The sequence below is a fragment of the Lithobates pipiens genome, unplaced genomic scaffold (genome assembly GCF_037356315.1).
Source record: "Lithobates pipiens isolate NorthernLeopardFrog02 unplaced genomic scaffold, aLitPip1_a1.2 Scaffold_18, whole genome shotgun sequence".
Classification (NCBI taxonomy): domain Eukaryota; kingdom Metazoa; phylum Chordata; class Amphibia; order Anura; family Ranidae; genus Lithobates; species Lithobates pipiens.
Genome location: NW_027507758.1, coordinates 630866465 through 630881330, shown reverse-complemented (window position 1 = coordinate 630881330; position 14866 = coordinate 630866465). Strand labels below are relative to the sequence as shown.

General features: G+C 47.4%; 2 protein-coding genes across 2 annotated transcripts in view; one reads left to right on the top strand and one right to left on the bottom strand.

Moving 5' to 3' along the window:
* Positions 1 to 14866, top strand: part of LOC143986879 (uncharacterized) — a 1041669-nt gene that overhangs the window by 554543 nt on the left and 472260 nt on the right. The window lies entirely within an intron of this gene.
* Positions 556 to 13536, bottom strand: LOC143989689 (gastrula zinc finger protein XlCGF66.1-like). The gene is made up of 8 exons (XM_077489958.1): positions 13475 to 13536; positions 12315 to 12443; positions 11980 to 12114; positions 11768 to 11891; positions 11556 to 11653; positions 11278 to 11475; positions 9150 to 9255; positions 556 to 1831 (listed from the first exon to the last, which is right to left on the bottom strand). The coding sequence occupies exons 2-8, from the start codon at positions 12408 to 12410 to the stop codon at positions 1092 to 1094; spliced, it is 1497 nt and encodes a 498-aa protein (XP_077346084.1). The 5' UTR covers positions 12411 to 12443; positions 13475 to 13536; the 3' UTR covers positions 556 to 1091.

The following is a 14866-nucleotide window of genomic DNA, read 5'->3' as shown; positions in this document are numbered from 1 at the left end:
AGCACACACACGAGCAAATTTTTCGAAGGGACCGGGTCCGGCGGAGTTCCGTCGGAAAAATTTGAAGCATGTTCCATATTCTAAAGTCTGTCAGACTTTTGCGAATCAAAAGTCCGTTGCAGCCCACACACGTTCGAATAGTCTGACAGAATCATTCCGTCGGACTTTGGATGTTGAAAAGTCCTCTCGTGTGTACGCGGCAGAACATGCTTCAAATTTTTCCGACGGAACACCGCCGGACCCGGTCCCTCCGAAAAATTCGCTCGTGTGTATGCTATTCCAACGGACTAAAACCAACGCTAGGGCAGCTATTGGCTACTGCCTATGAACTTCCTTATTCTAGTCCAGTCGTACGTCATCACGTTCGAATCCGTCGGAGTTTGGTGTGATTGTGTGTGGCCAAGTCCGCTCAGCCGAAAAGTCCGTCAGAACTCTGTCGGAACTCCAGCAGAACTCCGGCAGAACTCCTTCGGAAGTCTGTCGGACATAAGTCCTCTCGTGTGTACAGGGCTTAAGTGTTTGTGAAATCTTACACCACAAAATGTACTCAGCCAATGAAAGGTAATGACTCAATTTTTATTTTTCTACTGCTATCAATGGCCAACACGGTACAACACTTCATCCATGTGTTTGGTGATCTCTGATCTCCTTATCAACTGTTTATTACATGATGAAGATCAGCCATGGAGTATATCTGAGGTGTATATCAGGGTGTGCTTCTTCCCCACATGAGAGCTGTGATGTCCAGCAACATTCATATAGAAGACATTTCCCGCACTCAAGGCACTAATACACCTCGAGGGTTGTGTGGGATCCCTGATGTACAGGAAGACAGGACTTCAGTGAGGAACAATTCCCTCACTCAGGACAGGAAAATGGCTTCTCCTCCCGTGTGAGATCTCTGATGTGTGGAAAGATGGGACTTCTGTGAAAAACATTTCCCACACTCGGTACAGGAAAACCTCTTCTCTGTTGGAAGGACAGCCCCGTCCCTCACAGTCTGAGGTTCCTCAGGATAAGAGGAATACGATGGTCCATCTACACTGTGTGGTGCCGGATGGACATTTGAGGTAGTCGGGTTTTCTTCTGGACTATACTGTGTGATACGGCTTCTCCCCCGTGTGAGATCTCTGATGTCTGTACAGATTGGACTTCTGAGAAAAACATTTCCCGCACTCAGGACAGGAATGCGGCTTCTCCCCCGTGTGCAATCTCTGATGTCTGGAAAGATGGGACTTCATTGAAAAACATTTCCCGCACTCAGGACAAGAATGCGGCTTCTCCCCCGTGTGAGATCTCTGATGTTTGTAAAGAACGGACCTGTCTGAAAAACATTTCCCGCACTCAGGACAGAAAAAAGGCTTTTCCCCCGTGTGAGATCTCTGATGTCTGTAAAGATGGGACTTCATTGAAAAACATTTCCCGCACTCAGGACAGGAATGCAGCTTTTCCCCTGTGTGAGATCTCTGGTGTGTGTAAAGATTAGACTTCTGTGAAAAACATTTCCCACATTGAGGACAGGAATACGGCTTCTCACCTGTGTGAGATCTTTTATGCAGATTAAGGTTGGATTTAGAATGAAAACCCTTCCCGCACTCAGTACAGGAAAACCTCCTATCTGTTGGAAGGACGGCACCGCCCCTCACAGTCTGAGGTTCCTCAGGATAAGAGGAATACGATGGTCCATCTACACTGTGTGGTGCCGGATGGACATTTGAGGTAGTCGGGTTTTCTCCTGGACTATACTGTGTGATGTCCTCATCTTCTACTTTACAGTCTGGAGACAAAGTGAGACAATCCTCTGAGGTTTTCCTCATCTCCCGTCCATCTACTAAAACAGAAATACAAAGATTATTACTAGACATGAGCTGATTGGTTCCCCTAAACCAGGACTCCGCCCACATCAGGCAGCTTTGTCTCTGAGGATCTTACAATTCCCCCCTCAAGGTAACTAGTAAATGGGTCCTCTGATCTCCTACCAGATCATTTCTTTATTCATAGACCTTAGTCAGAGAGTGAGGAAACAACGAGAACTGTCTTTTATAGGAGTGACAGTGATGAGGGGATTATAGGACGAGTGTCCCCTCCCCCTCTATCACTCATTGCCATCTTCCCAACACAAGAAGTCCTGCACTTCCTTATTTAGTCCATGATTTAGTCATGAATAACAGCGGGGCTGAGCCCCACCAGAGGTCAGAGAGTGAGGATGGGGGGAGAACAACTAAGCAGTGTTGGGCGAACTGTTCGGCCCGAGCATGAGTTTCGGCCAAACATTGGCTGTTCACCCAGTTCAGGGAACACCCTAATTTGCAGGGTGTTTGCCCCACCAAATGACCTGCAATGCACACTGCACAGTGTATTCTGCACCCTGATTGGGCAAAGCCCCTTATCCAAGCATGTAGCCTGGCAAGGGCCTTATGCCCACCACGCTGGCCGGTGGTTGTGGGGGTCTGCGGGCAGGGGGCTTATTGGATCCTTTATTTAAAAAAATAAAATAAAACTATGGAAATCATACCTGAAAGAGAACAGAAAAAAATACTCTCCGTCTTCATAGACTGCCGACCATCTAATGCCTCCTCTGCTGTTTGATAGTTCTTATACAGGGAAGGGTTGAGGCCACGCAGTGATGTCACCTGGTGGCCTCATCCCCTTGTGACATGACATCACCGATCGAGCATGCACCAGTCCGTGACGTCACAACCTTACCTATATAAGAACTGTCAAACGATAGAGGAGGCATTTGGTGGGCAGCCGTCAACGAGCGAGGAGCATTTTTATTTTCTTCGGGTTAGCGGGCGGCGTGATTGATGATGGATTTACATCAGGGGACATTGTTTTTTTAATAAAGGAATTGTCAACAGTCTCTGTATTTTTATTACTTTTTGACACTTTTTTAGTGAATGGGTAGGGATGCTATGTACCCCCCTACTTATTCACATGGGAGGGACGGGATCTGGGGGGCCCATTTCTTAAAGGGAGCTTCCAGATTTTGATAACCCTCATCCACAGACCCCACACAACCACAGCCCAGGGTTGTGGGGAAGAGACTCTTGTCCCCATCAACACGGGGACAAGGTGATTTGGGGTGGGGGGGGGGGCAAAGCTCCCCGTCCCAAAGCATCACCCCATGTTGAGGGCACATGGCCTGGTATGGTTCAGGAGGAGTGTCTTGTTTCTGACCTGACAGGCTGCATGCTCAGATAAGGGTCTGGTATGGACTTTGGGGGTGACCCCTTGCTGGTTTTTTTCCTTTCTTTTTTTTTTTCCTCACTAGCCAGGTGCCGGAAATTGCAACCGCAAGTCAATTTAAATGTGATTTGACTCGTTTTTTTAGAAATGTCTTTTTTGCTGCAGCCGCTTTTTTTTTTTTTTTTTTACATGTTGGCGTGAGGTTACCCTTAAAATCCATACAAGGCCCTTATCTTGTCCCAGCTTTGCTGCAGCAGGTTATATACATGGTACAGATGTGCCATTTAACGGGCAGACTAAGGGGACGCCCAGGCACTATATTTAAAGGATTTTTTCATTTTTATTGTTGCACTTTCAGCATTATTAAAATTACTGCTCCTTAAAAAACATTAGTTTAAAAAAATATATATATATGTTTGCATTGATAAATGTTCCCCAGACAGAGGGCGGCTCTAGGCTTTGTGAGGCCTTAGGTAAAACCTAGAGAGGCCCCACTCACGCGCATAATGGAAAAAATAATTTGAGAGAAAAAGAATTCCCCTTCACATCAAATTTGCACTATAAGGGGGAATACTGCAGACTCTGATGTAAGGGCGAACTCTGTGCCAGCTGGGTTATATACCAGACTTTGGTATAAAGGGGGATCTCTGATGTAAGGGGGGCTCTGGTGACCAGAGATCATCTTATATCAGAGTGCACAGCATCCCCCTTTACATCAGAGTTCCCACTTACATCAAGGTCTGCAGAGTTCCAGCTTGCATTTAAAACAGGAACTCTGATGTGGGGAGAACTCTAGCGACCACAGACCACCTTCCTCAGAGTGACTGCACTAAAGCAAAGGGGGTTACTGATTTAAGGAGGAATTTAGATCAGTGCCCCCTTACCTTACTTTATTCCCTCCTCCCTACATCAGTGACCCACCAAACCCCCCCCACCCCCACCCCTCGACTACTCTTGCAGTGCTGTTACTGTCATATGGTCCTCTCCTGGCTCCAGCTTTGTGGCTCAGGTTTAATCCCCCCCCCCCCCCCCCCCCATGACCCCTTTCTGGCAGAGCTCCAGCTCTTGACTCCTCTGTAGGCTCCCCCTCAGAGACTGCAGTGATGATACAAGAGATGGTCAGAGAGCGTGCGGACATACAGGAGATGGTCAGAGAGCGGGCGGACATACAGGAGATGGTCAGAGAGCGGGCGGACATACAGGAGATGGTCAGAGAGCGTGCAGTCATACAGGAGATGGTCAGAGAGCGTGCGGTCATACAGGAGCTGGTCAAAGAGCATGTGCGGACATACAGGAGATGGCCAGAGAGCGTGCAGACATACAGGAGATGGCCAGAGAGCGTGCAGACATACAGGAGATGGTCAGAGAGCGGGCGGACATACAGGAGATGGTCAGAGAGCGGGCGGACATACAGGAGATGGTCAGAGAGCGGGCGGACATACAGGAGATGGTCAGAGAGCGTGCGGTCATACAGGAGATGGTCAGAGAGCGTGCGGCCATACAGGAGCTGGTCAAAGAGCATGTGCGGACATACAGGAGATGGCCAGAGAGCGTGCGGACATACAGGAGATGGCCAGAGAGCGTGGGGACATACAGGAGATGGTCAGAGAGCGTGCGGACATACAGGAGATGGCCAGAGAGCGGGCGGACATACAGGAGATGGTCAAAGAGCATGTGCGGACATACAGGAGATGGCCAGAGAGCGTGCGGCCATACAGGAGCTGGTCAAAGAGCATGTGCGGACATACAGGAGATGGTCAGAGAGCGTGCGGACATACAGGAGATGGCCAGAGAGCGGGCGGACATACAGGAGATGGTCAAAGAGCATGTGCGGACATACAGGAGATGGCCAGAGAGCGTGCGGACATACAGGAGATGGTCAGAGAGCGTGCGGACATACAGGAGATGGTCAGAGAGCGTGCGGACATACAGGAGATGGTCAGAGAGCGTGCGGTCATACAGGAGCTGGTCAAAGAGCATGTGCGGACATACAGGAGATGGTCAGAGAGCGTGCGGACATACAGGAGATGGTCAGAGAGCGTGCGGACATACAGGAGATGGTCAGAGAGCGTGCGGACATACAGGAGATGGTCAGAGAGCGTGCGGACATACAGGAGATGGTCAGAGAGCGTGCGGACATACAGGAGATGGTCAGAGAGCGTGCGGACATACAGGAGATGGTCAGAGAGCGTGCGGACATACAGGAGATGGTCAGAGAGCGTGCGGACATACAGGAGATGGTCAGAGAGCGTGCGGACATACAGGAGATGGTCAGAGAGCGTGCGGACATACAGGAGATGGTCAGAGAGCGTGCGGACATACAGGAGATGGTCAGAGAGCGTGCGGACATACAGGAGATGGTCAGAGAGCGGGCGGACATACAGGAGATGGTCAGAGAGCGTGCGGACATACAGGAGATGGTCAGAGAGCGTGCGGACATACAGGAGATGGTCAGAGAGCGTGCGGACATACAGGAGATGGTCAGAGAGCGTGCGGACATACAGGAGATGGTCAGAGAGCGTGCGGACATACAGGAGATGGTCAGAGAGCGTGCGGACATACAGGAGATGGTCAGAGAGCGTGTGGACATACAGGAGATGGTCAGAGAGCGTGCAGACATACAGGAGATGGTCAGAGAGCGTGGGGACATACAGGAGATGGTCAGAGAGCGTGCGGACATACAGGAGATGGTCAGAGAGCGTGCGGACATACAGGAGATGGTCAGAGAGCGTGCGGACATACAGGAGATGGTCAGAGAGCGTGCGGACATACAGGAGATGGTCAGAGAGCGTGCGGACATACAGGAGATGGTCAGAGAGCGTGCGGACATACAGGAGATGGTCAGAGAGCGTGGGGACATACAGGAGATGGTCAGAGAGCGTGCGGACATACAGGAGATGGTCAGAGAGCGTGCGGACATACAGGAGATGGTCAGAGAGCGTGCGGACATACAGGAGATGGTCAGAGAGCGTGCAGACATACAGGAGATGGTCAGAGAGCGTGGGGACATACAGGAGATGGTCAGAGAGCGTGCGGACATACAGGAGATGGTCAGAGAGCGTGCGGACATACAGGAGATGGTCAGAGAGCGTGCGGACATACAGGAGATGGTCAGAGAGCTTGCGGACATACAGGAGATGGTCAGAGAGCGTGCGGACATACAGGAGATGGTCAGAGAGCGTGCAGACATACAGGAGATGGTCAGAGAGCGTGCGGACATACAGGAGATGGTCAGAGAGCGTGCGGACATACAGGAGATGGTCAGAGAGCGTGCAGACATACAGGAGATGGTCAGAGAGCGTGGGGACATACAGGAGATGGTCAGAGAGCGTGCGGACATACAGGAGATGGTCAGAGAGCGTGCGGACATACAGGAGATGGTCAGAGAGCGTGCGGACATACAGGAGATGGTCAGAGAGCGTGCGGACATACAGGAGATGGTCAGAGAGCGTGCGGACATACAGGAGATGGTCATGGTAATGATAAACAAACTAATGCCGTGTACACACGACCGGACTTTTCGAGGGACTAGGTCCGACGGTCTTTCCGACTGACTCTCGGTGGAGTTCTGACGGACTTTCCGAATGAACGGACTTGGCCACACACAATCACACCAAAGTCTGACGAATTGGAACGTGATGATGTACGACCGGACTAGAATAAGGAAGTTCATAGCCAATAGCTGCCCTAGCGTTGGTCTTTGTCCGTCAGACTAGCATACACACAAATGGATTTCTCGATAGGAACTGGGTCTGGCGGAGTTCCGGGTGAAAAATGATATTTCTAAAGTCCGTCAGATTTTTGGACAGCAAAGGTCCGTGGGCTCCATTGTCGACCTTTGTTCCGTCAGACCTTTGATGTCGAAAAGTCCAGTCATGTGTACGCGGCATAAGTCTCACCTGACCATCAAGGTAACATCACATTGCATCAGCACCTGCCAAACACTGGAGCCACAGGCGATGATCCCGTTGCCGACAGGACAGATTATCACTCCTCAGAGTCCTCTGTCCCTTTCCACTTTGAGCGCCCGCCCTGCAGTGCATTCTGGGAGGTGGAGTCTCTGCAGAGTGCAGGCACCGCTCGGCCAAGTCTAGTGTGTGGTGTGCAGAACTACATCTCCCATCGTGAAATGTGGTGCTGGCTAGGACAGCGGTACAGCCTGCTCTTGGCTGCCGCCGCTGATGAGGGTGTTACAGGCTAGAACCTCCAATGTGTGCGGGTGATGTTCTGTCACGCTAATCTGACAGAACACCGGCCCGCTCACCCCGCCAGCCTGGGGACACCGATCACGTCTGGGGGACATTCCCTTCCACTCCCACACACAAGCTAGGCAACATAGGTGGCCGCGAAGCCTTAGGCGACTGCCTACTTTGCCTAATTAGAGAGCCGCCTCTGCCCCCAAGGCAGTACCCAGCCCCCCATACCCTTTTATGGACAATTACAAAATGGGCACTTTTCATTTTACAAAAATGGGCACTTTTCATTTTTCCCGTTAGACTCCCATAGACATCAATGGGGTTCGCCTTTTGGACTGGCTGAGCGCCACCAGAGGTCAGAGAGTGATGATGGGGGGAGAACAACCAAGATGAAGACTGGACTGATCCTGAAGACCCCCATCATTGGGTTATTGACTCCTCCCTCATTATCACTTTTTTTTTAACCAGTTCCCGACCGGTACGTCGGCAGAATGGCACGGGCAGGCATATCAGCATACAGGTACGTCCATTTCTATATGCCGCCCTGCCATCGGGACCTCCGTGAGTCCGGTCGCAGGTCCCGCGGATTCGATCGCCACGGTGATACCCGCGATCGTCTCACGGGGCGGCTGAACAGAGAGATGCCGTTGTAAACAGCATCTCCCCGTTCTGCCTAGCAACAAGTGACGCTGATCTCTGCTCCCTGTGATTGGAGCAGAGATCAGTGTTCACTAACACACAGCCCAGCCCCCCACAGTTAGTAACACGCCCCTAGGAACACTTAACCCCTACACTGCCACCCACTGGTTCAACCCTTCACTGCCAGTGTAATTTACACAGGAATCACTGCATTTGTATAGCACTGATTGCTGTATAAATGACAATGGTCCCAAAAATGTGTCAAAAACGTCCGATGTGTCCTCCATCATGTCGCAGTCACAATAAGAAAAATAAAAAATAAAAAAAATAAAATAAAAATCACTGATCACCGCCATTACTAGTAAAAAAAAAAAAATATTAATAAAAATGTTATAAAACTATCCCCTATTTTGTAAACGCTATAACTTTTGCACAAACCAATCAATAATCGATTATTGCGATTTTTTTTTTACCAAAAATATGTAGAAGAATACGTATCGGTCTAAACTGAGGGAAAAAATGTTTTTTTATGTATTTTTGGGGGATATTTATTATTACAAAAAGTAAAAAATACTGTATTTTTTTTTCAAAATTGTCGCTCTATTTTTGTTTATAGCGCAAAAAATAAAAACCGCAGAGGTGATCAAATACCACCAAAAGAAAGCTCTATTTGTGGGAGAAAAAAAGGACGCCAATTTTGTTTGGGAGCCACGTCGCACGACCGCGCATTTGTCAGTTAAAGCGACGCAGTGCCGAATCGCAAAAAGTGCTCTGGTCTTTAGCCAGCAAAATGGTCCGGGGCTGAAGTGGTTAAAGGTTCCAAAGTTTGTGGATGTTATCACATTATTATCAACATGTAAAAGTCTGTGCTCCAATCAAATCATCGGATATAAAATGTCCAGCTGGTAGGAAATGGGTGTAACAAAAGAGAATACATATTATGTGTATATACTGTATAGCAGTGGGTAGAGAGGAGAGAGCAGAAATCAGGACTATGTAATGTACAACATATTGTATAAGATACAACAGATAGGACTATATAGTATCAGAATGATGTAATGTACAACATAGAGTATATAGTGCAGGGGTCAGGAGTATGTGATGTATTTAGTGTTAATGATTCACCTTTGTTGATCTTTGATGTCCCCGTTATTCCATCCACCTCTGCAGACTGCTGATCATCCCTCACTTCTGCTTTAACATCAACTTTTATATCTATTAGATCTTCACCCTAAACCAAGAGAACCATCAACAATAACATCTGTACAACATAAGCTTTAATCACTTAAGGACCAGGCCTATTTTTTAAACTTGGTATTTACAAGTTAAAAACCACTTGCCGACCGGCTCCTGTAGATATACTTCGGCACTTTGAAGATGGATATCTCGGTAACGGCAACAGCTGCTGCCACAACCGAGATATCCCTCTTTACAGGAGCCGGTCGTATTTACGATAATGGTGGTCTCTGCAGCGGATTTGCCGCAAGATCGCTGTTAACGGCGGCAGGAGAGGGGGCCCCCACCCTCTCACTGCTCTCCCGCGCCCTCCGCCGCTTACCGGAGTCATCGGCAGCGGCGGAGGAGATCGGGTCCTTTCTGCGTCCGGAGACGAGTGAGGGGAAGATGGCCCCCCCCACCCGTCTCCATACCATAGCAGGGCGGAAGCAACATCAAAACTTCACTTCTCTGTAATGCCAAAACATGCAACCTGTAGAATTTTTTTAAACGTCGCCTATGGAGATTTTTAAGGGTAAAAGTTTGACGCCATTCCACAATTTTGAAGCGTGACATGTTGGGTATCAATTTACTTGGCGTAACGTTATCTTTCACAATATAAGACAAGAATCGGGCTAACATTACTGTTGTCTTATTTTTTTTATTAAAAAAAGTGATTTTTTTCCAAAAAAAAAGTGCGCTTGTAAGACCGCTGCGCAAATACGGTGTGGAAAAAAAGTATCGCCACGACCGTCATTTTATTCTCTAGGGTGTTAGAAAAAAACAATATATAATGTTTGGGGGTTCAAAGTAATTTTCAAGCAAAAAAAAAAAAAACAAACTGTTTTAAAGTGGTGTCCCCCCAAAAAAATGATTAAAATTAATTAAAAAAAAAAAAAAATACAACATTTGGAAACAAAAAATGTTTTAACTCACCTCTAAATTCCTGTTGCTAGGGGGTCCCTCGTAGTCTGCCTCCTTCAGTGCCGGGGCTGGTGACATCACTTCCCCTGTGCAGTCAGTCATCTGGGACACGTGACAGGTCCCAGATGACTGCTCTGCGTATCACGGCGCCGCTCACGCATGCGCAGTGGGTGCCCGGCTGTGAAGCCACAACTGGGTGTTCACAGTAAGAATGCCGGCACCACTGAGTGCCATGGGGAACGAGCTTTGTTCCCCCGCATCGCTGGACCCTGGGACAGGTAAGTATCCAATTATTAAAAGTCAGCAGCTGCAGTATTTGTAGCTGCTGACTTAAAAAAAAAATTTTTAACCACTTCCCGACCGGCGCACGCCGATGTACGTCGGCAGAATGGCACGGGCAGGCAAATTGGCGTACAGGTACGTCCATTTGTATTTGCCGCCCTGCCATTGCATGTACGCCACCGGTCGTGGGTACCGCGGACTCGATTGCCGCGGGGATACCCGCGATCGTCTCACAGGGAGGCTGAACGGGGAGATGCCGATGTAAACAGCATCTCCTCGTTCTGCCTAGCAACAAGTGACACTGATCTCTGCTCCATGTGATTGGAGCAGAGATCAGTGTTCACTAACACACAGCCCAGCCCCCCACAGTTAGTAACACTCCCCTAGGAACACTTAACTCCTACACTGCCACCCCCTGGTTAGCCCCTCTCCCACCACCGCTTAAAAGTGATCTCGTGGCAAATCCACCACAGAGACCACTTTTACCTGAAAGCGGACCATCTGCTGAAGAAGAGGAGCTAGCTGCAGCCATAACAACAATACCCTTCTTCAAAGTGCCGACGTATAATGATGGCGGGTGGTCCGTAAGTGGTTAATATTGTGACATCACCAAAACGAATCCACATATTTTCTCAACAAGTCCATGTTCTAGATCAGTGGTCATCAACCATGTCTTCAGGGCCCACTAACAGGCCAGGTTTGCAAGATAACTGAAATACATCACAGGTGATATAATTTGCTGCTCAGTGATTGCAGTAATTCTAGTCTACATCTCCCCAAGGTAATACATAAAACCTGTTGATGACTGTTCTAGATGCTTTGTCCCACCAACCTTGTAATGTTGAGGGATGGTGTGATCTTCCCCTGTGAAATACAGAGGACGGGGATATCTCCCCGATGGGTTTATAGTATTAAGTGGCTCCATCATATTCTTCTGGCCTTCTGAAAACTCCTCCATCACTCCATACTCCTCATCCTCCTCTTTATACTCTTTTTTTACAACAATATTGTAATCCCAGAGGTTTCCACTCTGAAAGATATAATGATACATTCATTGTAACAAACATGATGTGTATAAATCAGAACTACCAATAATTGTCAATCATCTACCTGATGATGGTGGGGGATGGTGTGATCTTCCTGTGTGGAATCCCGGGAATACAGAGGACGGGGACATCTCTCTGGTGGGTTCCCATTACTGGATCCATCTGTAGGAAACACACACAGACTGAATACATTGTTTCTATGTGTTTATCAGATGATGGGGGATCTAGGTGGAGCCTCCGTACTGCTCTCTCCTTTACAATAAAGTCTCCTCTTACCCGGTGATGTGAGGGGCGGCTGATTGTCCATCATGACGTCCTTGTAGAGATCCTTGTGTCCTTCTAAATACTCCCACTCCTCCATGGAGAAATAGACAGTGACATCCTGACACCTTATAGGAACCTGACACACACAATGATACAGTCACCATCCAGACACATCCCTTGTCTGTTACTGGATAATGTCCCAGAATTCCCAGAATCCTCCTCACCTCTCCTGTCAGCAGCTCCATCACCTTCTTGGTGACTTCTAGAATCTTCTCCATGTTGTGTCTCTCAGGTTTTAGGGAGTCACATGGAGGCACTGTGATGGTCATATGATCACCTGACTTCACAAGAGGAAATCTCTGTATTGAGGAACCAATAGGAATATCATGTTAGAATCCCAGAATCCTTCTCACCTCTCCGGTCAGGTCTGTGTTTTATTAATAGAGATAAGAGTGATGTCATGTGACCTCCCAGAATCCTCCTCACCTCTCCGGTCAGGTCTGTGTTTTATTAATAGAGATAAGAGTGATGTCATGTGACCTCCCAGAATCCTCCTCACCTCTCCGGTCAGCAGGTAGATGATCTCCAGGGTGAGGTTTAGTATCCTCTCAGTCATGTGACTCCGGTCCTCCTCCATCCTCATTGGTGCCCTCATTTGATCTATACAGGTCTCTTTTTAGATGGATAACTTTGGGAAATGAAAGTAAGAATTATATGGATGGTATTGGTCACACAATAAAAGGATGTGGATGTGAAGGGTGTAAGCCCTTGTACACACGGTCGGCGATTCCGTCGGAATGTTTCCTATCGGACCGTTTTGTCGGATATTCTGACTGTGTGTGGTCTGCATTGGACTGTTTCTGTCGGAATATCCGACGGACCAAGTTTTCCAACTTGCCGGTAAAATTTTCCGACAAAATGCTCCGATCGGACATACTCCAATCATGTGTAGCCTACTCCGATGGACAAAGTGCCACGCATGCTCAGATCAAATTCCTAGACCAAAGCTATTGGCTACTAGCCTGAGCGTAGTCCCGTCATAACAAAATAACGTCATCACGTTATGTACAATCGGATTTTCCGACAACTTAGTCCGACCGTGTGTATGCAACATCACTTCCGGACCTCTTCCGGAATTAATCCGTCTGAATTACTCCAACGGATTTGGTTGTCGGAATCTCCGACCGTGTGTACAAGGGCTAATAGGAGTGTTGCTGTACATTTAACAACTACTACCCCCCATGGGAACACATTCAGTTTGGACTGTTTAGTGTTTGTATATCTTTGAGGACTCAGAACCCTCTTGGACTATCGGATCAGATATTTCCTTTTCTGTGTTGGATTTGTTTGCTTTCTGAGCTGGTTTGCTCATTGTGTTGGCTGCATAGTGTAATGATTGCTCATTTGCTGCCTGTGTAGTGTAATAATTGCCCTTTGTAGGCCATGTATGGTCAGGATGGTCATTGTCTTGTCTATTTATTGTCTGTGCTGTTTGTTTAGAGGACCATATTACTAGAATTTATCTCCAGAATGAAGAGAATGTTCTGGCCATGTAAGTAGGGAAATGTTCTGCCCCTGAAGGGGTTAATCTAGGTTTCCACACTATATATGTGTGTATCATCATCTGCTGGAGATAAAAGACATCACAGTGACTATGGAGGAAGAGGACGGACATGACGGGGGGTTACTGGGTGTAAATAGAAAATAAGATCTTATTACCTCCTCTGCTGCCACTTCCAGCAGCAACGTCTTCTCTATAGTTCCTCCCTACTCACCTTTCACCTGGAACTTCCTGTCTGTATGTGACATCACTTCCTGTCTGTACCTGACATCACTTCCTGTCTGTATTCCATAGAGACTTCCTGTCTGGGTAGAGGTGAGATCACCACCTTGTGGAGATCAGAGGAACGTCAGCCCTGAGAAACATCTTGTAGCGTGAACACGGCCTTGTTCTGTGTGTGTATGTACTGTACACCGATCAGCCATAACATTCTTTTTTTTAATCCATACATTTTTTATTTTATCAAAAGAGAACATAACAATTAAGATTGTTGCAAATGGTACATATCATTGTAATGAAAAAACACTGTAAAGGCATATAAAATAGGCTTCGTTCAAATCTTGATGGCCCAATCCAGCCTACCCCAAATGGGTTCACGCTGTAGGTCTGGGAGGTCACCACATTGAGCCACTAGTCAGCCTGTACAGCTATAAGTAGGGAATAACATCGGGAAGGGGGAGGGTAACAATATAGGAAATTCAGAGAGTAGAGGATAACATAGATCGTGTTCTACATCCGCCTATGTTTTTAAAAAAAAAAATTTCCACTTCATCAGCCATAACATTATTTTTTATCCATAAATTTTTTATTTTAGCAAAAGAGAACATAACAATTAAGATTGTTGCAAATGATACATATCATTGTAATAAAAAACAATGTAAAGGCATATAAAATAGGTTTTGTTAAAATCTTGATAGCCCAATCCAGCCTACCCTAAATGGGCTCACGCTAATTGTTATATTCTCTTTTGATAAAATAAAAAATGTATGAATAAAAAAAAAAATGTTCATCGCAGTTTTTTGTATATGGGGCTGTGTAGCCGCAGATTGTTTAGGGTGTCCATCCTGACCTGTGTCCACAGCCAAAAGCGCCTAAAATGGGCACATGAGCCTCAGAACTGGAGCACGGAAGAATGGGAGAAGGTGGCCTGGTCTGATGAATGACATTCTCTTTTCCATCATGTGGATGGGCGGGTGTGTGTGCGCCACTTACCTGGGGAAGAGATGGCACCGGGATGCAGTATGGAAAGAAGGCAAGTTTGGTGGAGGCAGTGTGATGCTTTGTCTAGTGGAGTCCATGTTTTGATGATAGCAAAAGGGGGACCTACTCAATATTAGAGGGGTGATCATCATGTTCTGTTGGGTGGTCATAAGGTTCCTGGTGGGTGGATATAATGTTGTGGTGGGTGGATATAATGTTCCAGGTTGGTGGCAATAATGTTCTGGTGGGTGGATATAATGTTCCTAGTGGGTGGTAATAATGTTCTGGTGGGTGGATATAATGTTCTGGTGGGTGGATATAATGTTCCTGTTGGGTGGTCATAATGTTCT